This window comes from Perna viridis, chromosome 4 (assembly GCF_037379345.1).
Source record: "Perna viridis isolate PV_CMFRI_1.1 ecotype Kerala chromosome 4, ASM3737934v1, whole genome shotgun sequence".
Classification (NCBI taxonomy): Eukaryota; Metazoa; Mollusca; class Bivalvia; order Mytilida; family Mytilidae; genus Perna; species Perna viridis.
In genome coordinates, this window is record NC_142448.1 from 36,563,136 (window position 1) to 36,590,374 (window position 27,239).

The window sequence follows — 27,239 nt, forward strand, 5'->3', positions numbered from 1 at the left end:
TTTCCTCAATAATTTTATAGTAGACTATAAAATCCTTGGTTTCCTCATCATTCATTGAAGACCCATAGAGGCCTTGAGCTGACATTTTTCATCCATGTATGATTGCTGTATCCTTGACATATTCACCATATCCATTCTCGTTATATTTGATGAATTTTAAGGTCCTTGGAAAGGTTTTCTTGGTTCACGCAAGGGTTTTTAAAGTAGACCACCACTTTAGTCTACTATAAAAAACAACCTCGCAATTGATTGATGATGATTTTATTTTACATGTACTAAAGCGTAAAACCCCCATGAACATGTTTGAATGTTGACAAGTATGGATAAAGACTATAAATAAAAATTGATTGTTAAACGTGTCAACTATATTCACTGGCATAGTTGACACATGTTTGTATTCATTCTTAAGTCATTTTAAACAACTAATCATTTTGACACACCCATTTTTTTCTAGAACTACGTCTGTATGTTTTAAGAGGACTCTAAAGTCAGACTATGTCATTTTAAGAGTATGGGTATTTGTATGAATCAGACAACATGGGAAAAAAATGCATGTCAAAACCCCACCGATCTGACAATACATCATTTCACTCAAGGATGCTTTCTCTATTTGAACAGACCATTATTTGATCTCTGCATCTCTAGATTGGTTAAAAATTTTCAATGGAATGTTAGAAAAATGAGGTTTTGACTGAGTTACCTGCCCTTGAAAATGTTCATTTTCAGTGCATTTCAATGAAATTATATACGAGTTACCTGCCCTTGAAATGATTATTTTCTGTGCATTTCAATGAAATTGTAACTCAATTAACCAAAATGATATGGAAAATCTTGTCTTTTTACCTTCATTCCGATGGTGCAAATAGTCAATTTAACACATCAAAATAATGTTTTTTTTTTCATATCATGTTTCACCCACTGTCTGATTCTTACACTGACACATAAAATTTGGAATTTGTCAACATAGAATTTCTATTCACTTAAAAGCTTTTTGATAATAATATTGTGTGATTGCGTATAATATATTTATTACATGTATAATGTACAAAATCATCATGTATATTTTGTATTTAACAATGTAAGAACGACACGGCCAAACAAGAACCATGTCTTCACATGTATGTGCTGCCCATCCATGTCAATGTATAGCAGGACACTGAAGACAGGATCTTCTTGATGGCGTCAATAAAACATGGTATACAAACTTACACAATTTAAAGAAAAAAGATCCACGATAATTTAACTCCTAAATTAATAATAATGCAGAATAAACAAGAATTACTTAGTATGGACTAGCTAGGGATTTGTCAGCAACATCAGGTTAAATTTTATTGGAGGGATGGGTACTCCTACAACGTAAGAGGTTGGAATTCCGTTCCTCCATATCCCAAGATGGCACCAAGTCAGAAAATAGATTGCCAGACAACCTCTATCACTGCTGGAGTAAAGGGATGGGCTAAGACTTAAAGTGTGCTGGCTGATTTCACACGCGTACCCAATTTTTAGTGTTCTTATGTTTGTACATGTATTATTATTTATTGCAGTTTTAGGACTTCAGTGTATTTTTTCCAATAGAATGTAGCGGTCAATAGTATTTTCTTTTTAAAGTCATGAACATTATTTATATCCTAAAAAAAATTGAGGTTTCTTTCCAGAAAAGTATGAACAATCGGTAATATGTATATTTTTTTTCAAATTTTCGCAAGCAGTTTTATGTACATTGTAACTACACATTCAAAATTAAGAATCTTTTTGAAATGTTTGGTTGGCCCTTAAAAGGGCCTTTGGTTTGTTTCTGTTAGATCTCCAGTTCCTTACTTGGACTTTGCTGCTTTCTTTGTTTTTGGCTTGGCCTTAGATGCCTTCTTCTTTGGGGATTTTTTGACGGCTTTCTTTGCTGGCTTCTTTTTCTTTGGTGACTTCTTTGGTTTCTTTGCCTTCGACTTTGTTGATTTCTTTACGGTCTTCTTCTTTCCTCCGGTGCTCTTACGACGCTTGGCATTGTTAGACTTGTTCTTTTTTGCTGTTGACCTCTTGGCCTTTTTTGCCTTTGCTGGCTTCTTCTTTGGAGCTGTTGGAACTTTACCGACACGGAAGGTACCGATGGCTCCTACAACGTTGGCGGATGATTTCGGTCTCACTAAAACTCCGGTTTTCAAACCTCTGGCAAGGGCAAGTTTCATGGCTGATTTAAGATGAGATTGGCTGACATTCTTGTTGTTGGCAAGGATATACTTTCTAATGGCTTGGTATGATGATCCTTTCTTGTTTTTCATAGCCTGGATGGCGGTAACAATCATTGCTAGAGTTGTTGGTCTTTTGGCACCTCCTTTTGCTTTTCCTCCCTTCTTTGGTGACTTCCTTCTTGCCTTCTTTACTGGGCTTTTCTTGGCTGGAGACCTACTCCTTGACCTGGATCTTGACCTCGATCTGCTTCTTTGGCTTCCTGGCATCTTTGGTAACTTGCTTTGACTACGTCAGAATACAAGAATGACGAAAGTCTTGCAGGTGCTCCCTTTTAAATTCGCAACGCGGACGTGATAGAAAGCCCTACAGAATTGACGTTGAAAGTACGGGAAAAATGGTTGACGTTCTGATTTTGTGTTTCCTTTAGTATTTTAATGATGATTTGCAGCAAGAGGTTTTAGAGAATGACTTAATTAAAGGTAAGAATTGAAAGGTAAGTTCATGAAAATTAATTTGAACAAAAGTTTAAGCAATGTTATACACCAGTGTTTCCCATTAAAGGTTTTTAAGTGACAAACAACACATAACAATAAGATTTACCAGATTAAACATTGATTCAATTCGCGATTTTTTTTATCTTTTGAGGTGAAAGTTGCTCTGCGCGTTGATAAGATACTGTTTTGAGTTTCAGTAATTTGTTAGTTGTAAAGTCGATCTTCCACTTGAAAAAAAAAATCTTTCAAAATGAAGGTCTTTTCATTCTTTTCCATCTCCGCCATTTTAGACAATGTTCGTCTATCCTTCAACAGAAAATTATGTAACTAACACGAAAAAAACCAACAAAACAAAACAAAAATAAATAAAGTATTGACCCCCATTCATTTTTCGGAAATTGCTGATATGGGGGATTTTTTTTACAAGTTTCTGAGCAGATTCCCGAAACTTGTGAACAGCAAATTATTTCGTCTGGTATGTCTTCATGTTTCACCAGACTTTTTTCTTCGTTCTCTTGCTTCCTCTGACGTACACTGATGATAACTTATAAGTACATATACAAGTGTTGTTTTTTTTTTTAATTAACTGTCAAAATCATGATAGGCCTACTGACAATCGTGCAGATTTATTTTGTGGGCATTGATCAGTTTTTAGAAACTAATTTGAAATGGCTATAAATTTCGAAAAAAAAAATAATACCAGGGGTCTTTTTATATTTATTATTATATTTATATTTTATTTTCATGTACAAATACTTTTAAGAATTTCAACAATTTCAGCAATAAATGTCAAATTTTCTATCTATGTGTCTGTTTTTTTAAGTAATCCTAAACAGATGGCCTAAGTTGCATATTTTTAAAGCAATTCAATCCTTTACTTGATTAGATGTTATTTTTAACCATCAGTGTTGCGGAAACAGACGTATCCACCAAAAAAATATTATAAACATGAAAATAACTACTGCATTGGTCACGCGTCTGTAGCAACCTCGAAACCCATTGACAAGTACTATAATCAGACAAAAAACAACGTTGCCTAGCTAGATAATAAATACCTGTGAATAATATCACATAATTCAACAGTTATATTACCCTATAATCATAAAATAAAAGCTGTCATGCATAATATTCTCTACTTCGGAATTTAACTTGAACTATTTGTGAAACCAAGAGTAATAACTTCTTTAGATAAGGTCACAAAGGGGAAATCTGGTTGCAGTATTCTACTTTATTTCCTCAAGCCTGGCAGAGAAACAATCAATTGTAGCTTTTTAAAATAAATACTCATTTTGCAACTCTGGATCGGCTCAAATTTTGGAAAAGTAGCGGGAAGTTCCAGGCTATTTCTTTTGAATTTTTGCCCCCAAAATGAAAGAAATCAACCAAATTATCAAACTTACAAAAGATGGGTGTCCAACCGCGTGAACTCTCATTCTCGTTCTCGATGTTCAATATGAGCATTTATTATATGATATATGTACATGTATATATTTGTACATGGAGATTATCAGGGTTTTTTATGGAGTAAAATTGCTTCAAACTAGAAATGAATATCAGCAGAAATTCAGTTGATTTGAGCAAATCTTCAGTAGCAGGTCCAGAGAATTTCACAAAAGAGAGACCAAAATTAGGGGCCCAATGCTTTTCCTCAAGGAAAATGGCATCTTATCCATGCTTACTTGTGATAATAATACAATGCTCAAAATGAATATATGTTCGATAAACTAACGAACTGTATTGCTTTGTGAACATTTTCACAGTTGTACAATTAAAACAATATTAAGGAGGTAGACCTAGGGCAAGGGACACACCTCTTACAAATCAATGGAGTGTTTGAATTCTCCATTTTACATCAATATCATGTCAGCATTAAGAGTCACTTTCTGTCTTAGAAAAAATAAATAACTATACAAGTATCTTCCTATACACATACTGAATGCATTTGCAAAGTTTCAGTGAAATGTGACGAGCACTTTTTAAAATATTTTATTTTTAAATATAGGGTAACCAAGTTGCGGGAGCAAAAAAGTGACAATATTCTACCATACTTAAATGCATTAAATATTTGCAAAGAACTTTTTCTGACTTTTCAAATAAAAAAAATCAATCGTGACTTGTTTTTTAACAATATTAATAAAGAGATAGCCCTTAAAAGTAATCATTTTATGAAAAATTGGTCTATTTTAAAAAAAATTATATCTGACATGCCTCCACCTTTTTCTTGATCACATATCAAAAACCCTAAATCTTTAAATTTAACCGCAGTAATGAAAGTGAGTTTTTCCTCATTTCTAACCAAATTTTTGCTCAAATCTACACAAAACTTGATTTCAAGTGCTGATTACCACATTGAGGTAAATATAGCCCTCAAAGTTTAATATTTGATATTTTTACTAAATTTTCTACACTTTTTACAAGATAGGACATAAAAATCAACCAAAAAGACCAATTTTCCATAATTTGGACCAATAACTAAAAAAAAAATGCATATTTTGAAGGAGTTTTGTAGTGTATTCCTCTCATGGCAAAGTTTACAAGATCTTCAAGTAGTCTAAAGCTATTCCAAGAAACTTTTCATTTAGCCACGGCTTCAGCTTCAAGCTAGAAACCACTAATTCCACTTCTCATAGGCTTCTATGCTAATTTGACAATATTCAATGGCTTCTCTGGACTTTACCTTAACTTTAACCTGCAGAGGACTATATATCAGCATGATTCTACATATGTCAGCTCACAATCCTCAGAATGGCATGTGGGGTTAGCAGACTTGCACTGCAGTACTGGTCACCGGACGTGAAGGGTCTATAAATAGCATGGGAAATCCCAGTTTTTCACAAGATAGGGGTATATTTAGAAACCATTATGGAGATTAGACTTCAAATCACAAGAAGCAAAATGCACCTACAAAATGTACAGAAATGTATTTCCTTTCAGAAACTGTTTAATTTTTTTTAAATAGGATGAGAACTTTTTTCACAGCACTATGAGGAACAGGGGTAATTTCTGCGTAGGACTATTTTTGCGTACGTTCCAAATGCTCATTGGTTGAATTGGTGGTTTGTAACCTTAACGTAACTTGGACTGATTTCATACCGTTTCAAATGAAAGCTTGAAAGGCTTTGAAATTGACAATGATTCAAACATATCACGGATTTCAAGAGTTATGTCCCTTACCCTAGATCTACATGTACCTCCTTAAAAGAAAAAAACATTTTTTTGTTTACGTGGGCACACACCCCCCTTGTTTTAAATCCGATTATGAATTTATCAACATGCCTTTACATTCATAAGTTGATCTTGATCAAACTTTACAACCAAGATCCAAACGGCAATAGGAAATTTAATGTTGATTTTTGTGGTTATGACCCTAATCATTTTGAAAAAGGCCAAACAATGGATCGAAAAGAAACATTATGTTACTATAACTCCAAGTCATTAAAAAAAACATATGAATCTTTATGATTGATATTATTCAGCAATGTTCTATATCATCACAAAAGCAAGAATAGGATTTATTTGAGGTCATATTCTGAACCGTTAACGTTTATGAATTTAAGGGACAGACAAGGACTAAAACAGGCATAACAAAAGCACGAGTAACGTGTACGATTCTAAAAAAATAATAATAGTAAACCATGTTATTTAAGGTTCTTATTGAACTTTGGGATTATAGCTCCAGATGTTCATTATAGCTCCAAATGTTCAGGGATAGGGGTAACAACATCTAAGCATTTAATAAAACTTTATAAGTATGCATTTCAGTCTACGATATATTGTTGCATAACTCAATAATCGTATAGATCCTTTATTATAAGTTTTATTATAGCGAAGTAGCTCTTATATCAAAGGTGCATCTCTCAAGTTTACAAGTACAATCATGTATTTGTTATTGCTTACTTATAGGTTTAAAGGGGTATCAATTATGTTTTTTAACAGTTCAATGTGCACGTTAATAAAAATAGCATGTAATACTGTTAAATAAAAAAGCACTTACTAATACGCAGAGTGCAGTTTTGTCTTTAGTGCTACTGCCAATGCAGTGTCGGATCCAGAAATTCCAAAAAGTGACGTCGCTCAGGTACTTACCTTAGTGTGGGTTTGTGTGCATGTGGAAAGGGTTTTTTTTTTAAATTTTTTACCTTATAATCAACCAGACTTTTCGATGATAAGGGTGACTGCTTGGATCTGCAATACATGCTCTGATCAGTGAAGTTAATTTCGGTTCAGTACAATAAATGTCTGGGTTTTGCAGGGTATTCTGTATTAAAATTCCTATATAATAACAAAAATGTGCCAACTTTGTTTTCGGGTGTACTCGAAAAGTTTCCCTTTTCAACTGTCATGGATTTAATGTGTTTTTTTTATCAACATATTTAAATAGGGCTTATTTTAATTTCAATAATTATGCTTTTGTGTCTTTTTTTACAAAATTTTACTTAAATACACGTACAAGGAATTTTAAATTGTAATGAACATATTATAAAAGTATTACAATAGATGTTCAGTCTGATACGCGGATGTAAAAATTAGAAATTAATATCGAATAAGGATTCAATTTATTGTGAAGTGCATTTAAACTGAGTCTTTTGCCAAGGTAGTTAACATGCTGGGCATTTTCTTAACTGTCACATCAAGAGTGGATAACTCTTGTCAAAATTTATGATGAGGAAGTTATTCCCTAAATATTTATACACACGAAGTTCAGTTCTTGTCATAAATTTGAATAGTAAATTGTTAAGTTGACTTTATGTATCGAACGTACTTAGGCACAACGGAATTTTAGTTTGTTTTTATGAAGGAGACTGTTTTTGACGGAACATGATGGAAGGGATTTTAGAAAAGCCTTCCGTAAGTGTTTAGTCATTTATATCTATAGATATTAAATATTTACTAATGCGTATCCTTTATATTTTGTCATAATATAGTTGAGCTAGGACTTTCAATGACTGTTATAGTTTTATACTGATGTTATTCTCCTTTGTGGACATTGTGTGTGAATGTGTACACAAATAGGTAAAGAGTTATAGTTTAAGCAAGAGTGAAATTTCACTAAATCCGCAATGACTACATACTTGTTTCAAGCTCTTTTGGGAATGGGACAGTTTTTGTCGGACCCAAATAGGATGGTGTCTGATATCGCGCTGCATTTTCGGTCGAACATCAGGTGTGATTTATCGATGATTATTATTTTTGTAAATTATTTTTTACAAAATTATCCCGTTAAAATTTAGCCGATTTTTACGTGTTAAAATTCAGAGTATTTTAGTTGTCTTGAATCCAAGTCGTCACAAAAGGAATGTTGTGTATAGGGAAGGGTATAAAGTTATTTCTATCAGTAAAAAGTTTCATGTCGTGAGCAACTATTTTGATTTTAATTTGAAAGAAAATGAAAAGGGAAGACAAAAATGACAATGAACCATTGACAAAGCCGTAATTTAAAAAATAGCATGCAGTCATTGACCAGATTCAAATGATGCCAACGTCAGAAGTCGGGATGAGTTTGGAAAGAAGTTATTTCTTTGATTATGGATTATAAATTTTCTGAAATTCAGCACTTTTCAGTGCGTTAAAACATTCTGAAACCTTAAGTTCATTACAAGTTAGTGTAACCACGGTTACGCTACAATCGACTAATAATTATAGACAATACAAACAGGGCATTTCGGCATTTGACGGGTCCGCGGCCGCCCCTATAAATCCACGCCTGATATGTTTCAATACTCCTTATTCAAACTAAGAACGAGTGAAAGGGTCCTTCTGAATTATCAGAAATCTAGGTTTCCTGACCCATCTTATTTCTGTCCTTAGATTATGAATTGTCTAAATTGAACGGAAATTTTCCTTAACTGACATTTTTGTTTGTAACGGCGATAAAGAGTCAAAGTTCAAGTTATTAAATGCATTGTTGTATTATATATATCAGACTTAGTACATTTTTACAAGTTGGCTATCTCTTAGTTCTAAGAAAAAAAGAATATTTAGTGATATTCTGGATTTGTGATAAAATAAACGGGAGATAACCCTAACGTACACGTGCCGATAATTATTTATCAAACAATATTCCTAGAAAAAAGTCCGATAACATTCACGTCGAATTTTCTTCGCAATTGGCTACTTTGTGTTTCTCCACACCTACTTTTTCGTAGTTGCTTAGGTTAATAAATGTTGGTTTGACCTTTCGATTAGACTAACCAGCAAGAAAAAAAAAGGTAGGTAGATATGGCAATATTTTTTTATTAAAAAAAAAACACATTTCACATTAATATGTTAATGGGGAGACAATCTAGGCATTAATTTTAGCCAAAATGACCATAAGACGTTTATGGTAGACACAAAACAGGGTAGCAGGAAACAGACAATTTATTTATTGTTTATTAATGCCTAAGCTTACATTTTAGAGCTAGTCGTATTTTACGTTGTAGAAGGTGTATTTATAGAGAAGAGTTGGTGGTTGTTGTTTTTTCCATGATGCCGTTTTGCATCACTTTTAATTCAATAAAGAAAACTTCTAGGTTTCGCAGTGGCGGATCCAGAGGGGGACGGGGGCCCGCCGCCCCCGTAAAAAAATGCAATTTTTAAGAACAATTGAAAATTTGTTGAAGATATCCTCAGAATACAGGATTTGAGGTTTAATATTTCAAAATTTTCTGGGGGGGGGGCATTGTCCCAAACCCCCTAGCAAATTCGGATCATTTCGTGATCATCACCGGTGGTCCTGTCCAGAAATTTTTTTTGCCCCTCCCCTTTACATAAAACTCTGGATCCGCCACTCTTTAGGTAGAGATAATTGAAGTTTTATGGTGTATTCCCACTGAGGTTATGCTATTGTTTCAACAGCTGTTTACCGAGTTGAACATTTATTAAATTTGGTCTTGTGTACTCTAAACGGTCCCCTTTAACAGATAGTATCTTAACTGCCCATTGCAGACACAGAAATGACCTAAAGGGACATGGGGCACTCTACTTTATTTTCTTCATTTTTTTCATTGTAATCATCCAAACTGTTCGAGCATAAGGTAGCTCCCTTGGGATCTGCGTATCTATGATAGAACTAGTTCTTGTAGTGTACTTGATCTTTTGTATTTTTGGGGAGAATCATTACTCAATTTTTCGGGTAATCCGTTCGTAAAATAATTTGGAACCTCATGGAGAAAGTCTACACAGTTGACTTTTAGGTTAAATACATGTACATGTAATGTAGCATAATACAGCTTAACCTTCTTATTCCTTTCTAAGTTTTTTCAATACAATATTGTATAATCGTTTTACAAGAATGTAGGACGTATTTACAAGAGTGAATAAAGTTCCGCTTAAAAAAAAAACATGCGTCTTATATATGTCCTATATGTACGCATGACAAAGAGTAGGAAACGATTACTCCAGCTATTTAAACAGTTTTATTGTGATAAACCAAAGGTTGAATTCAATGCGGTATTCAACTATTCAAGTGGTATAATGTATTTACTAAAAATCCCCGTCATGTTTCAACGATTTTGGTGTTAAGTTTTCATTGGGGAAGAAAACTTAATTTTTCAATGACACACGGAAGATAAAATGTCTATAGTTTAAGTCCTTTGTCATCTCATATATCAGGTATACACAGGTAAGTATAATTACCTGTGTACAGATATAAATTATACGTGTACATACAGTTACATTTACACATACATGTATAGCATCATAAGTCAGAGAATGCTTGCTTTTCGCGTTTAAACTTAATCAAGAGGGACTAAAACTCAAGTGCTGATTATGAAGAAGTTCTTTTTATCTGTTCGACACAAAATGTCCGCCCATTTGCCCATTTTATCTTGTTGACATAAAACAGGCACGGATTCATAGGAATGGACCCAAGGTACGATCCCCCTTTGGTCCGCTTGGCCCAGATTTCTTTTTTTTTTCTGTATTGTTCATCCCTTCTTACCTGAATCCTGAATCCATCCCTAAAAAGTGTGCGCTATAGCACAAAAAGGTTAATGATTTGTGTCCGACATACACGAACGGACAGACAGACGGTCGACAAAAAGGGCGTATAAAACTTTCAGCCTTGTTTGTTTACGTATTTAAGTTCTGATTCCAATAGAATTTATAATTGGTTGTATAAAATTAAAGGCAAGTTTAAATGGCCGAGTAAACATTATGTTTATAGCCAAAATAACATTATACGGTAAGAAAAATCCGATCAATAATATATTTTAACCAGTATAGCACTTTCGCCAAAATGAAAAAAAAATGAAATGGGAATTCATTAACAAATTCATAACGTATTTAGCTATGTATGAATATTTTGAAATATTACCACTTCAGTATTCTCAGGATAGCATGCGAGACTCCATGAGCGCGGGGTGGTTGTTTGTTAGAATCCCGACCGAGTCACACCAAAGACTTCATTAATAAACTTTTTTTTTGCTTCTCCGTCCATCAAGTGATATTTACGGAACAGAGTGACGACTGGTTGCTCAGACCCAGCAAACACACAACGTTGTGCCGACGTCGGGGATTGGTCATGACTACGTAATATCGTGAAAATACGTCATCACAACGTTGCGTGCCCGTAATTCTATTACTTAATCATATAATGTTGTGACAACATCGTATGATTACGTCCACTTCGCGTAAAAGTTAAACCAATGGACAACGTAACATTCTATGACGTATTGACAACGTAAAAGTATTACCAATTCACAACGTAACATTTTATAACTTTGTGACAACGTAATAAATCCGTAATACTTCACTTTTCCATTTGCATATTAAAGCATTATCAAAAGAGTAAGAAATGGATCATTTACTACATTGCAAAAAATCTCTTAAATATTTAAAAAAAAAAAAGACTTAATCTTGTTTTAAAAATGTATAAAAAATGATAAAATTTTTAAAAAATGGCAGAAAAGTTATGTTTGTAATAAAATAGCTGCAAACTAATAATAGTTAATTAAAATGATTGCAAAGTAATTGTAACAGTTTTGAGTGGTGTAGAATATTGCATAAAGGTAATAAATCATATTTTTTCAACAATTTCAAATTCACCGCCCATTTCAACTCGCCCTGCAGATGCGCTTTCCTATGTCCCGCTCTGTTCAAATTTAAAGATGTAAACAAATGCCGATCGTGAGGAATGAGCAGAAAACTTGATTATAGAACAGATTTATTCGATTTATTGGAGATACGTAAGTTATTATAATGTTCATTTAAATAGAGTATATATTTGACACATATATTTCACATATTGTGTAAATAATTAGTTTTTTTATCAAACCGTTTGTTATTTATAGAAAAGGGGTACTCATATGTACACAAGTACGATGCTTAGCACAGATCATTTAATGAAGACAATTTAAGGGGGAAGAAGTGCAGGAAATTTAATTACTTTTTGGACGTTTGCCCTTCATTATATTACAGACTAAGCTGTCTAAGGGAACTTAAAGTCTAAAGAAAGACAGAATCGGTATCAAAGAGTCTAACCAAGTTTTAGCACTTGCGAGTATATATTACACATACTATTACAAACGCGTAAACATATACAATATAGGTACATTGTCGAAAATTATTGAAGATATGTGATGAGGCGACGGAACGGGTAGGAAACGCGAGGCTCCGCCGAGCTATTTCCCCTTTCCATGCCGAATACACATATCTTCAATAATTTTCGACATTGTACCTATATTGTTTTTATCCTGTTATATTAATAATTTTGTGCGTATGTACATATTTAAAATAAAATTTTAAAATGCATATCCCCTGAGGAGCCCCGATCGTTAAACCCGAAGAATAATATTAATACGCATGGCGCATGACTCAGTAAATATTGAAATTCAATCCGCACCATATAATCCGTCTGTTGTTTGAAGAAAATAAGCAATGTATCAAAATTCATTTCATTCCAAGAGACAAATAAGTAAAATGAACTGCAATAAATACAAATATTTTGAATGTTGTAAAGTCGATTTTAAGAACATTAAAGTTTTGAATTTCGCGAGGAAGGTGGAAGCTGACTTGTTTCCGTTTGGTATATGGCAGTAGAGTTCAGGAGTGAAATTTGTGCACTAGTTTCCTTTGGATTTGAAATATTTGTAATGTAGTGTTCCTCTGATTCATTATCTTGGGGTTTAGGCAGTAATAAATCCAAGAACATAACAGATTCCTGGTCATTTGTCGCTTCAAGAGTTTTATCATATTGTAATGTTTCAATTTCTTTAAGTGGGGACCAGTTTATGTTAAATTGTGACGGACACTCTGGCTCCGAGTCCGACATGACTGAAATGACAGGGGAAGTCGTCTGCAAACTGATAATGAATCAAATCTGAACGAGATTTGGGATTTGCCATATATATGAAGGTGAAAATAATACCAAAAAAAAAATCATTATTTGGTTTACATAAAATCTTTTATTTCATTCAGGTGAAAACATAACAAAACAGAAAAAAAAAGATTAACCGGATATGCAATCGCAATTTGTTGATATCGTATCTATGGTGGCGGCCATGATTAATTTACGCATACCAGAAAAAAGTAGTTCCGGCGATCACATGAGTGGGAGGAGCCAGAAAGTCGATAACCCGCTAATGTACGGATACAGCAAAAAAAATAACCGTATACCTTTATTCGTTTTACAAATAACCTCATTGCAGGATAACATTCAAATAACCGGGGGTTTACTCCGTCCTCTTATAAGATAAAAAATTCCCCATTTTATAAACGGGGTCAAACATAAAACCTATCCTACAACTACAATCTTGATAACATAACGACTAACCAATGTGGCAGTATTTATATAAGTGAATTATGGAATAACGTCAATGCACTTCACCTTTTTATCTTACCACCTGCATGGTCATTATATACATGTGAAGTAAATTAGATATCAGTAGGAGTTCTTTCTGTTTACAGATGTGTATTTAGTTTCATAAAGTTGTTTGTTTTCTGACATATTGGGACACTTGTTTCTATTCTATTTTGCTGATCAATGTTTCTGCTATATGCAATTAATATTGTATTATTGTGATCTTATTTTTTTTCAAATTATAAGTTTTGTTTTTAAAAATACCGTAGTGTCCTACTAAAATCTGAGCCGAATACATCTATAGAAGAAATGCCCATTCATCACATACCAGTGCATGTAATGAATTAGAATCAATCACATAGTATGATATTTAAATATGTTCATTTATATCAATGAATAGTTTTAAACAGAAACATACATCTGTTTATAACAATTTATATTTTCAACTTTAGAAATGGGAAGAAGATTTAGAAGAAACAATTTAGAAAAGTTATGGATGTAGAAACCAAGTGCTGCACATGAACATTTAATTCGCATGATTCATCCAATTTTTCTAAAGATGAATTATGATAAACTGCTGACATCTTGCTTGTTTAACTTGTTTGATTGGAGAAAATTGTTGTACATCAATACAAATAAAATATTAAGTTTTCATTATCTTATTCTCTGTTTATTATAGATGCAAAACATACATAAAATGAATCAATTTTTTGTTCATCATTGCATGACATTGAGACAACTTCAATACCAATATGACATTGTGACGACGTTGTGTGGATGGTCGTTTTCACGTACCCTGGCGTCAGTTTCACACAAAGTCGGAAGTGTAAAATTGATCGGAAGTAATGACGTCATAAACTAAAATAGCATTGTGACATCATGATTTACGATCAATTTCACACTTACGACTTTTTGTGAAACTGACGCATGGAGTTGAAATAACGTAGTAATATAACGTTGCGACGACGTAAAGTATTACGTTGTGACAACGTCCTCCCAACGTCGGATTATTTGCTGGGGAGTCAGAATAATGTGGGGTGGCCTACCTAATTGACGGGTTTTGCTTCTGTGAGTTAGCACAATAAGGACCTCGTTAAGTCGAAGTCGAAAGGACCATGCAAAAATGTTCGAGTTATCTGAGGTTCGAGTAATCCGAGGTCGAGGGTAAACCGGAAATACTAGTAGTTCGGTTTATGATTGTTTCTGTATTTACATCATTTGTTATGCTTGTACATGTACATGTGCTTCACTTTACACGGTACTTCGTAATGTCATGCGTTTCATATCGGAAGATATGTTTTTTGTATGTATATCATGTTTGAAATACTGAATGGCAGTGAGTGTTTTAGTGAAATTTCCTTTTTATTTTTTCTTTATCAATAACGCCATAGTTCATAACATGCTGCTTTATTTGATTCACAATCAGGAGTATCGTCAAACCATGTGCTCTTCAATATTACGATAAAATTTCAGATTCACTAGTGAAACGAATGTAGTCGTTGAAATACTCTTACTAGCGTCTGTTTGATGTTTCATTAAATAGTCAGACGTGCAGGTCCGGGTGTTAAAAGAATAGGCCTGCAGCAGCGCTAAGCTTGTCGTAAAAGGCGACTAAATAGTGCTCAGAACCCTAGCCGGGGGCTAGGGCGCTCTGCCCACAGAGCAACTGGGATGTGTGCCCCAGGTGGTTGAATGGGGTACCCCTGGCGTGTTACATGCTGGGGTTGTCAGGCTACAATACGGAAAACCTGACCACAAACCATAGTGGTGCACCGTGTTGGGAAAGATGCCACGTTCCTCGCACGTTAAAGAACCCTACTGTGGTATTTGATAGGAGTAGGAACCATAGGGCTCCGTCACAGGAGGCTAAATTGCCCGACCCTACCCACCTCTCCCTATTTCCAGTGGCAATCAAAATTTGTCGACCCCATTGTCCTTTTGTCCCAACCCTTTTTCATTTCATCATCATTTCATGTTCATTTTATCATCAATTTCATGTTCATCGTCTGAATATAGCTGAAATATTGCTGCTCGGACGTTAAACCCCAACAAACAAACATTACAATTCATCTGTATTTTTTTTTAATTTCAAAATATCAAAATATCCCATATCACTGTTAGTGAACTGTTTTTTATTTCATCAGAAAATTCCCGGAAAGAAGACAAAAGTATGGAGTATACTTGATGGCACAACGCTCTCATTTTTCAAAGAAAACAAGGTAAACTATTTTACTATAAACCATCAGCATTAATATAGTAGGACAGCAGAATGGAAAACGTCTTCAAGTATACAATGGAGTTTGATGCACAGAAATATAATATGGCTGAAGTTGGTTTCATTTTTAGAAAAAAAAAATTACTTTCAAATAGAATGTGGCACAAACAAGTTGTGATCACAATTTTTGTCCTGTTTACAAAGTACATGTACAATTATAAAATAATATTTTTGTCTTACAAATAACATTAAACTAAAATTTAGAATCAGATAAAGTCAAATGGCTAGGAAATATATAATATATGCAGATGTTTAGCGTAATTTAAGCCAATTTTCATTAATCAGTTCAGACTAATTTTATCCAATAAGTAGGTAAATGATAAATAAAACACACTAATATAAGCTTGCAAAGAAAACGGAACTAGCTGTTGTACCCTTTCAAATACTATTTTTAACACTGTTTTTATTTACTATTGGCATGTCTCCATCTATATGCATATGTACAAGTATTTTGTGTAATGAGGGAACACTTGTATTAGTACTACAGAGTAAAATCAAAAACTTAAATTTCACAATTCGTGTGCTCAAAAAACAAGGACGGAAACACGCGGGCTTTAACGATAATTATAATCAAATCTGTTCATTTACCTTTTTTTTTAATACATTTCCTTGTATTTGTTTTGAAAAGTTTGGTATTTATTTTTTAGAAGAAAAGGAAGAAATGGGTTAATACTGTTCATTTCACTTTCGTTGATGTATTTTTTTCGGTTTGTAGCGATCATCGTGTATAGATTCCATTGACTTGTCAGATATCCTCTCTGTAACCTTGGGTTCCAACTGCCAGTTCGAAATCAAGACAGATTTAGCATCTAATACATATGTAAGTATAGTTTCATAAGAACAGCCGAAACAATGCAGTATCTTGCATAGTACAACGTTTTTCCATGGTCTTGGACTTTAGTCCAACATATTGCAGAAAGTCTACGTCTTTTTATCCCGTTAAATACCTGTCCATACAAAATTTAGACAGTGTCTATGGTACATGCAGGTGAGTATGGTGTAGAAAAACCTGCAGAACAAACATTTTTTTCGGTCTCAGGTGCTACATTGGTTTAATGTTACAACTATCTTTTCTGCATTCAGATCTGCATTTTGAGAAAACCATACATTCATCTCACACTAAGATCAATCAAATTAAAGCATATCAAGAACGATAACCCTTGCAAAGTATCGATTTTATGTATATCTTATATAATTTTGTTTCAAAAGTGTATCATCCAAATGAAAATCTTAGTTAATGTGGTTTGTAACTAATTCTGAATAAAAATAAAAGAGAATTTAGTATTTTTTTGAAATTTTGATATGCTTGAATCACCTCCTGCCTAGATTTTATAAAGACCGATACTGAGTCAACAGAGGGCCATTTGCAGGTTTTTTCAGACAGTCAATTTTTTTTAGTTGTTAACAAACCACATACATTTCTTTTAGGTGAAGGGGCCATCTTCTGTCCGAAGGGGCAAGTGGCCAATGTCCCCATGTAGGGACGGATTCAGGTGGGGCGTGACGGGCGTGCCCCCTCCCCCCCCATAAAATTCGCAAAGCATAGGTTGTCAAGGGTAGATTTAGGCGGTTTTAGGTTAAACTTTAATTTCTCGCTAATTTAACCACAGAAGATATAGATCTCCATTGCATCCACTCTAAACACAAGACAATTTAAATTTGCAAAACACTGAATTGCAAATCTTGCGCCGCTTTTTCTTCAACCTACCATGGTATGTGAGTAACCATTGGATGCAGATTTGCATGGGATTTAATCAAATGCATTTTGTTTTACAATATTTACTAAAATAAATTTGTAGTTACAATTCGAAATTCATGGGATTTTTTTTATCCCATGGGATTTCATGGAATCCCATGGGATTTTCATAGAATCCCATGGGATTTTTTTTTCTCCCATGGGATATCTTGTGTTAAAATACAATGATAGTCATGGAGAGTGTATGCTTTACATATTCACTTAGTGCATTTTTCTTCTGTGCAGTATGTATAAAAAAGCTGAATAACTGAAAGAGAGAGGTTTTTTGTATTGCTTTGGGATGTTTTTGAAGTTTTTAATCTTTAATAGCTTTGAAATGAAATCCCTTTGAAAATTCACTTATCACCCACAAATGTAAAACAACGAATTAGAAAAAAATATTCAAAGACACTCTGACTATAAATATGCTGTTTAAAAATATAAACTTAGAATGCTGTATGAGCAGTACTTTTATCTTAGTATTTAAATAAATTATAAAAATTCTAATGGAAGTCTAAATTCAGGTCCATAATCAGCTTTTTGGCACTTCTTTTTCTTCTTGGTCAGCTTCAACCCATAAAACATGCTTCCTTTCTCGTCTCTGTAGAATAAAACAAGTAAAAATCTTTATGCAAACAAAATATATAAAATATTTTACAATACCATTTTATTTGTAATCAAAGTGATCTTATTTTTTCTTACTTGATATATGTTCATTTCTAATATCAACAGCTGAAATTACTTGCAAACTGACATCTAAAAGATAACATGAACAGACAAACAGACACACAGATAAAGTGCTTTCTATATAAGTTCATGGCAGCACTTTTGATTTATTGTGCAAAGTATGAAGAACAGATGGACGGACACCAGTATGCCATAATATGTCCCGTCTCAAAAAGCAGGAGTACAAAAATTCTGGAGAACAGTGTATACCTGATATGATAAGCTATCAAGTTTGCATATACTGAATTAGTCATTCACCATAGAGGCAAGCAGGTGGCTGGTCCCTGAAATGGTGAAAAACAATTCTGCATGATAATACATATGGTACCTTTCAATTTAGTTGAATTAATTTTCATTGCAAGCATCCTTAAAGCAGTTATCTTGTAATGCACATAAGTAACATTCAATGTTAAGTCCAACATGCTGGGGATAAGTTTCATCAAAATTAATTAAGAGATTGTGGAGAAAGCTGTCGTTGAACTTTCAAAAAATGTAACAAGTTTAGTGTAGTCTGAGTTGCTCATTTGCTTTTGTTACTTTGTGTGTATGATTTTAGTTACTTTATGTTCTTTGTTGTGTATGTCTGTTTTCCATGTCTGGTCTTTGTCCCTGAATTACATTCCTTTGATTGCCGCTATTACATTAGTTCCCTTGATTACCTTTGAAACACAAGGTATGTTAGTGGTGCAAAGAGAAGAGCTTAAAAAATAATGGTCCAGTTCAACTATAATTTTAGAATAGGACTTGACAAACTCTATTTGCAATTGAATATTCACACAATAAAGATATTTCTTTTTGGCTTAATCATATAACAAAAGCATCTGTATATAAAAAGAGATATCTCCTGATAGCAAGTAATAGTGATTTTTACCAGAACTTAACATCTAGCTAGAGCTTGTTTATCTTTCCTCAGACATAGTTGGTTTAATATTTATTTATTTTGCAAGTTCTTCATACGTCACTCACCTTTTACGAGTCATTACTAAGAATCCTTTCATGCATCCTCTAATCTCTCTTGAGCAACATAGAGCACCTTCAAAACAAAATTATACTTATTATGCATTATTTCAAAATTAGATAACTTTCAGATTCTGTATATAGACAGTAAAATGGAGTTATAAACATGTAACTGAAACAGGGGTTGCACTGGCTTCCAAAATTCTGTCACCATTTTTTTTTTTAATCTATGTTCAGAAATAAGAGCAAAAAGTGATGCCAAAAAAATATATTCCAATTTTTTAAAATATGACAGTACTAAGTCCACTGATGAAAGTCCATGAGAAGAAAAAATGAAATCAGTACAACTTATATGCCATATATATACAATTTCCAAATCGTAACACAATTTCTCTTCAAACACAAGAAATCTTACACCCCAATTCCCACTAATGAAAACTTGCATCCAATCTTCAGTGTGTGATGGACAGGTTGAAAAATTAAACTAGTATTTTTATATTTAAAATGCTAAAATCAAAACTCTGTACTACATTTGGGTCTAGAAGCACTGAATCTATTATGGTTTCAAATGATCATATCTATATTGTTAATTTCAAATTTAAAGCCTTTCCGAATTGTTAATACAGAAGATTAACAACATAAACAAGTTACATTTGTACCCATAACTATCCATATCTATATTTTAACAAAAAAAAACATTTGTACTGTATCTTATATGAGACAGTACCTACCTCTATCTAGTTTGTCTTACTGCGTGCACAGATAAACTTTTGGAACATATACAAAATGTATTATTCCAGCATTCAAAAATGGTCATTGCTTATACTGTTTTAGTCACATTTTTCACTCGATATTTATTCCATCACTTGTAGAAGAATTACCATTGCAGTACATAAATAAAAATCATTGCTTAAAATGTGCAAACTATAAAGTTTGACTCTGCCACATTTGCACAAAAAATGGCAAACTATTGAAAAAAAATTCCAACAAAAAAGGGGGGGTCTAATCCAGACCATACCCTTTGAAAAGCCATCATGTTTACATGGTTTTAGTAAACATTATCTGGAGGTGAGACCTGCTGTTGTTGTCCAGTACATGCAGCCCCACTTGTAGCAGTAAAATGGTTATGACTGAGTGATCCTTCAACTCGCGTTTATTTTCGATTAGTAAACGACAATATCGAATACTCGGGAATGAATGATACTAACCTGTTTCTATTTTGGAAAGAACGAGTTTAAAATATGAATTGCATCCAAGATTTTGAAAGCAGTGAAAGTTCTTATTCTCGCGTATTTATTCTCATGCGAAGAGTTTCTCAATGAGTTTGGAAATACAGGGGAAAGAAACGAATTATGGTGTAATGTGACAAGTTATGATTTGACCACGGACCAAAAGGTAACAACACATGGAAACGTTCTATCGTGCACCACATGTCACACTCCTAGTATTTTATCGTAAGTACATTTTTTTATCAGGCTTTCTAAAAATCAGACAGCACGTCAAAAACCAACCCAATTTAATTTTATTTCTTGTTTAGAAACAGTTACTGATCACATAATCTGTCTTAGTTTTTTATTTGTTTGTTGCGCTAAATAGAGAAAAAGTATGTACAAAAATGTAGATTGTAAATGAATTTTGCACAGAAGCATCGTTTGTTTGGTAGGTTTTTCTTCACCGTGAATTACATTTTATCCAACATGAATCACTTTTCCATTACCGGTGTCTGAATTTTATGTTGACTGGTACTTAACATTTGATCTAAACGGAACCTTTCAGGGTTCTCCTAAGTGTTATTTGTACAAATTTGTTGTTGAATTTGTACCAAGTCTGCAAAAATATTGAACAAAACGGACTTATTACAAAAAAAATGTCTTACTAGATGTAAACTAGGATAATCATCACATTCATTGTTTGTTGAAACTGGGGGTTACTATGGTATAGAGATTTCAAATAGATAGTGTGCTTTGTGCACAATGAAAAGTGTCGAGGAAGAATTTCATTTTGTATCGAGTTGTGACGCCAGTATGTCTAGCCTTATTATTTTAGAAGCCCCTCCGCTTTCAAAATATAGTACATGCATATATTTCAAAATCACTGGAAATTTCAAGGTGATACGTAATTTATGTAGGTTCCTTTTCCATGTATTTACAGTCTGAACTTAATTACTTTAATTATGATTGTGTATTTGCATTTGTAACGTATATTATCTTCTGTTCAGTTGTTAGAATACTGGGATATGTAATGTTGTTTGTTGTAACATTGTACTGGTGAGCATGATTACCTTACTTAACTTATACAGATATTGATTTGAATTGATCTTTACAATGAATTTAAAAAATCAAAATCTGCAGTCAAAATGTATACGTAAAACTCAAATTTTCGTTTATTACGAGAAAATGACTACAGGTATTAACAGCTCGATGTTCCGTTTTACTGTTAAGTACAATATACAGGAAGTGGTCGGTTTAGCTGGGGGCAATTATAATCTAGGTAATAAATACATCCCGTAATATGGCTTCGTACGTGTTTCGTGTGGCAGATCAAGATATTTACAAAATAGGAGCTGACATAGGACCCTAAATTTACCCAAGAAAATTATGAAAATGATACATTCTATTCACTTTTATCGAAAATATGTGAAGCAACTATTTGTTTGATTATTTCTTATGCACAAATGTCACATTAAAAAATCAATTTATAAGGGGACCAAGGACAGCCGCCATAAAACCTGGTTTAATCCTCAATGTCCAAAGGAAATGCCTGTCCCGAGTGACGATGACCATTGCAATGGTTGCAAACTTTCCGGTTGTACTTTGATAATACCATTTAAATTTTATGCAGACTTTTCATTTTGACTCTTACATAGAGTTTATCACTTCGGTAACTTTGTTAATAACATTCATTTGTTATGGACAAATATTCATGTTTGTTTCTCACCCTTTGTTTTAGGGTAATATTCTACACATAGCACGGAAAGCTCGATACTCGCCCAATAAGTAAACTAAACCGTTGAATAGGCTTATTCGTAAGGGATATAATGTTATGATATTCTTGTCAGATCTTTAAGGATGACATTTTTTTTGGTATTTCATTGATTCGCTCATGGAGTCTTTAAATAGAAATTGAACCACTATAGGCTAAAAACCACTAATTCCACTTCCCATAGGCTTCTATGCTAATTTCACAATATTCAATGGCTTCTCTGGACTTTACCTTAACTTTAACCTGCAGATGACTATATATCAGCATGATTCTACATATGTCAGCTCACAATCCTCAGAATGGCATGTGGGGTTAGCAGACTTGCAGTGCAGTACTGGTCACCGGAAGTGAAGGGTCTATAAATAGCATGGGAAATCCCAGTGTTTTCACAAGATAGGGGTATATTTAAAAATCATTATGGAGATTAGGCTTCACATCACAAGAAGCAAAATGCACCTATAAAATGTACAGAAATGTTTTTCCTTTCAGAAACTCTTTAAATTTTTAAAATAAGATGAGAACTTTTTTCACAGCACTAAGAGGAACAGGGGTAATTTCTGCGTAGGACTATTTTTGCGTACGTTCCAAATGCTCATTGGTTGAATTGGTGGTCTGTAACCTAAAGAGTCACTTTTTGTCTTAGAAAAAATAAATAACTATACAGGTATCTTCCTACACACATACTGAATGCATTTGCAAAGTTTCAGTGAAATGTGACAAGCACTTTTTTAAATATTTGATTTTTAAATATAGGGTAACCAAGTTGTGCGAGCAAAAAAGTGAAAATATTCTACCATACTGAAATGCATTAAATATTTGCAAAGAACTTTTTCTGACTTTTCAAATAAAAAATATCAATCACAACTTGTTTTTTAACAATATTAATGAAGAAATAGTTTTAAAAGTAATCATTTTCTGAGAAATTGGTCTATTTTTAAAAATTTATTTCTGACATGCCTCCCCCTTTTTCTTGATCACATGTCAAAAATCCTAAATCTTTAAATTTTCACAAAAGGTGATATATTTGGCATTAAATTTGTAAATACAGTGTTTTCACATTAAAACATGACCAGTAAAGGGCACCTAAAGCAAAAAAAGTGCTCAATAATGGATTTTCCATGTTGCCATAGGGGAATGCTTATATGGCCTTAACCGCAGTAATGAAAGTGAGTTTTTCCTCATTTCTAACCTAATTTTTGCTCAAATCTACACAAAACTTGATTTCAAGTGCTTATTACTACCATATTTAGGTAAATATAGCCCTCAAAGTTTAATATTTGATATTTTTACTAAATTTTCTACACTTTTTACAAGATAGGACTTAAAAATCAGCCAAAAAGACCAATTTTCCATAATTTGGACCTATAACTTAAAAAAATGCATATTTTGAAGGATTTTTGTAGTGTATTCCTCTCATGGCAAAGTTAACAAGATCTTCAAGTAGTTTAAAGCTATTTCAAGAAACTTTTCATTTTGCCATGGCTTCATCTTAAGGCTAAAAACCACTAATTCCACTTCCCATAGGCTTCTATGCTAATTTCACAATATTCAATGGCTTCTCTGGACTTTACCTTAACTTTAACCTGCAGATGACTATATATCAGCATGATTCTACATATGTCAGCTCACAATCCTCAGAATGGCATGTGGGGTTAGCAGACTTGCAGTGCAGTACTGGTCACCGGAAGTGAAGGGTCTATAAATAGCATGGGAAATCCCAGTGTTTTCACAAGATAGGGGTATATTTAAAAATCATTATGGAGATTAGGCTTCACATCACAAGAAGCAAAATGCACCTATAAAATGTACAGAAATGTTTTTCCTTTCAGAAACTCTTTAAATTATTAAAATAAGATGAGAACTTTTTTCACAGCACTAAGAGGAACAGGGGTAATTTCTGCGTAGGACTATTTTTGCGTACGTTCCAAATGCTCATTGGTTGAATTGGTGGTCTGTAACCTAAAGAGTCACTTTTTGTCTTAGAAAAAATAAATAACTATACAGGTATCTTCCTACACACATACTGAATGCATTTGCAAAGTTTCAGTGAAATGTGACAAGCACTTTTTTAAATATTTGATTTTTAAATATAGGGTAACCAAGTTGTGCGAGCAAAAAAGTGAAAATATTCTACCATACTGAAATGCATTAAATATTTGCAAAGAACTTTTTCTGACTTTTCAAATAAAAAATATCAATCACAACTTGTTTTTTAACAATATTAATGAAGAAATAGTTTTAAAAGTAATCATTTTCTGAGAAATTGGTCTATTTTTAAAAATTTATTTCTGACATGCCTCCCCCTTTTTCTTGATCACATGTCAAAAATCCTAAATCTTTAAATTTTCACAAAAGGTGATATATTTGGCATTAAATTTGTAAATACAGTGTTTTCACATTAAAACATGACCAGTAAAGGGCACCTAAAGCAAAAAAAGTGCTCAATAATGGATTTTCCATGTTGCCATAGGGGAATGCTTATATGGCCTTAACCGCAGTAATGAAAGTGAGTTTTTCCTCATTTCTAACCTAATTTTTGCTCAAATCTACACAAAACTTGATTTCAAGTGCTTATTACTACCATATTTAGGTAAATATAGCCCTCAAAGTTTAATATTTGATATTTTTACTAAATTTTCTACACTTTTTACAAGATAGGACTTAAAAATCAGCCAAAAAGACCAATTTTCCATAATTTGGACCTATAACTTAAAAAAATGCATATTTTGAAGGATTTTTGTAGTGTATTCCTCTCATGGCAAAGTTAACAAGATCTTCAAGTAGTTTAAAGCTATTTCAAGAAACTTTTCATTTTGCCATGGCTTCATCTTAAGGCTAAAAACCACTAATTCCACTTCCCATAGGCTTCTATGCTAATTTCACAATATTCAATGGCTTCTCTGGACTTTACCTTAACTTTAACCTGCAGATGACTATATATCAGCATGATTCTACATATGTCAGCTCACAATCCTCAGAATGGCATGTGGGGTTAGCAGACTTGCAGTGCAGTACTGGTCACCGGAAGTGAAGGGTCTATAAATAGCATGGGAAATCCCAGTGTTTTCACAAGATAGGGGTATATTTAAAAATCATTATGGAGATTAGGCTTCACATCACAAGAAGCAAAATGCACCTATAAAATGTACAGAAATGTTTTTCCTTTCAGAAACTCTTTAAATTTTTAAAATAAGATGAGAACTTTTTTCACAGCACTAAGAGGAACAGGGGTAATTTCTGCGTAGGACTATTTTTGCGTACGTTCCAAATGCTCATTGGTTGAATTGGTGGTCTGTAACCTAAAGAGTCACTTTTTGTCTTAGAAAAAATAAATAACTATACAGGTATCTTCCTACACACATACTGAATGCATTTGCAAAGTTTCAGTGAAATGTGACAAGCACTTTTTTAAATATTTGATTTTTAAATATAGGGTAACCAAGTTGTGCGAGCAAAAAAGTGAAAATATTCTACCATACTGAAATGCATTAAATATTTGCAAAGAACTTTTTCTGACTTTTCAAATAAAAAATATCAATCACAACTTGTTTTTTAACAATATTAATGAAGAAATAGTTTTAAAAGTAATCATTTTCTGAGAAATTGGTCTATTTTTAAAAATTTATTTCTGACATGCCTCCCCCTTTTTCTTGATCACATGTCAAAAATCCTAAATCTTTAAATTTTCACAAAAGGTGATATATTTGGCATTAAATTTGTAAATACAGTGTTTTCACATTAAAACATGACCAGTAAAGGGCACCTAAAGCAAAAAAAGTGCTCAATAATGGATTTTCCATGTTGCCATAGGGGAATGCTTATATGGCCTTAACCGCAGTAATGAAAGTGAGTTTTTCCTCATTTCTAACCTAATTTTTGCTCAAATCTACACAAAACTTGATTTCAAGTGCTTATTACTACCATATTTAGGTAAATATAGCCCTCAAAGTTTAATATTTGATATTTTTACTAAATTTTCTACACTTTTTACAAGATAGGACTTAAAAATCAGCCAAAAAGACCAATTTTCCATAATTTGGACCTATAACTTAAAAAAATGCATATTTTGAAGGATTTTTGTAGTGTATTCCTCTCATGGCAAAGTTAACAAGATCTTCAAGTAGTTTAAAGCTATTTCAAGAAACTTTTCATTTTGCCATGGCTTCATCTAAAGAGTCACTTTTTGTCTTAGAAAAAATAAATAACTATACAGGTATCTTCCTACACACATACTGAATGCATTTGCAAAGTTTCAGTGAAATGTGACAAGCACTTTTTTAAATATTTGATTTTTAAATATAGGGTAACCAAGTTGTGCGAGCAAAAAAGTGAAAATATTCTACCATACTGAAATGCATTAAATATTTGCAAAGAACTTTTTCTGACTTTTCAAATAAAAAATATCAATCACAACTTGTTTTTTAACAATATTAATGAAGAAATAGTTTTAAAAGTAATCATTTTCTGAGAAATTGGTCTATTTTTAAAAATTTATTTCTGACATGCCTCCCCCTTTTTCTTGATCACATGTCAAAAATCCTAAATCTTTAAATTTTCACAAAAGGTGATATATTTGGCATTAAATTTGTAAATACAGTGTTTTCACATTAAAACATGACCAGTAAAGGGCACCTAAAGCAAAAAAAGTGCTCAATAATGGATTTTCCATGTTGCCATAGGGGAATGCTTATATGGCCTTAACCGCAGTAATGAAAGTGAGTTTTTCCTCATTTCTAACCTAATTTTTGCTCAAATCTACACAAAACTTGATTTCAAGTGCTTATTACTACCATATTTAGGTAAATATAGCCCTCAAAGTTTAATATTTGATATTTTTACTAAATTTTCTACACTTTTTACAAGATAGGACTTAAAAATCAGCCAAAAAGACCAATTTTCCATAATTTGGACCTATAACTTAAAAAAATGCATATTTTGAAGGATTTTTGTAGTGTATTCCTCTCATGGCAAAGTTAACAAGATCTTCAAGTAGTTTAAAGCTATTTCAAGAAACTTTTCATTTTGCCATGGCTTCATCTTAAGGCTAAAAACCACTAATTCCACTTCCCATAGGCTTCTATGCTAATTTCACAATATTCAATG

General features: G+C 33.0%; 2 protein-coding genes and 1 long non-coding RNA gene across 5 annotated transcripts in view; 1 reads left to right on the forward strand and 2 right to left on the reverse strand.

Annotated features, from left to right (window-relative positions):
* Positions 1-1,761: 1,761 nt before the first annotated feature.
* On the reverse strand, positions 1,762-2,486 carry LOC148619946 (uncharacterized). Its single transcript, XM_088580394.1, has one exon. It carries the CDS (start codon positions 2,451-2,453, stop codon positions 1,815-1,817), a length of 639 nt encoding a protein of 212 aa, XP_088436520.1. The 5' UTR covers positions 2,454-2,486; the 3' UTR covers positions 1,762-1,814.
* A 161-nt stretch (positions 2,487-2,647) lies between these two features.
* LOC148619947 (uncharacterized) overlaps positions 2,648-27,239 on the forward strand; it is a 48,812-nt gene continuing 24,220 nt past the window's right edge. The window contains exons 1-3 of one of the 3 annotated variants that reach the window (XM_088580398.1): positions 2,648-2,666; positions 15,606-15,680; positions 16,452-16,556. Coding sequence is in view for 1 of the 3 variants with exons in the window: in XM_088580395.1 (XP_088436521.1) it covers positions 7,500-7,529; positions 15,606-15,680; positions 16,452-16,556 (210 nt within the window). In the remaining 2 variants the exon portion in view is untranslated. Of the gene's footprint in view, positions 2,667-7,295; positions 7,530-7,582; positions 7,695-15,605; positions 15,681-16,451; positions 16,557-27,239 lie in introns of those variants that run through there. The other 2 variants (XM_088580395.1, XM_088580396.1) reach the window with 2 other exon arrangements.
* Positions 17,924-20,544, reverse strand: LOC148619948 (uncharacterized). Its single transcript, XR_015921683.1, has 4 exons — positions 20,363-20,544; positions 19,164-19,230; positions 18,408-18,481; positions 17,924-18,072 (listed from the first exon to the last, which is right to left on the reverse strand). It is a non-coding gene; the product is annotated as an uncharacterized LOC148619948 (long non-coding RNA).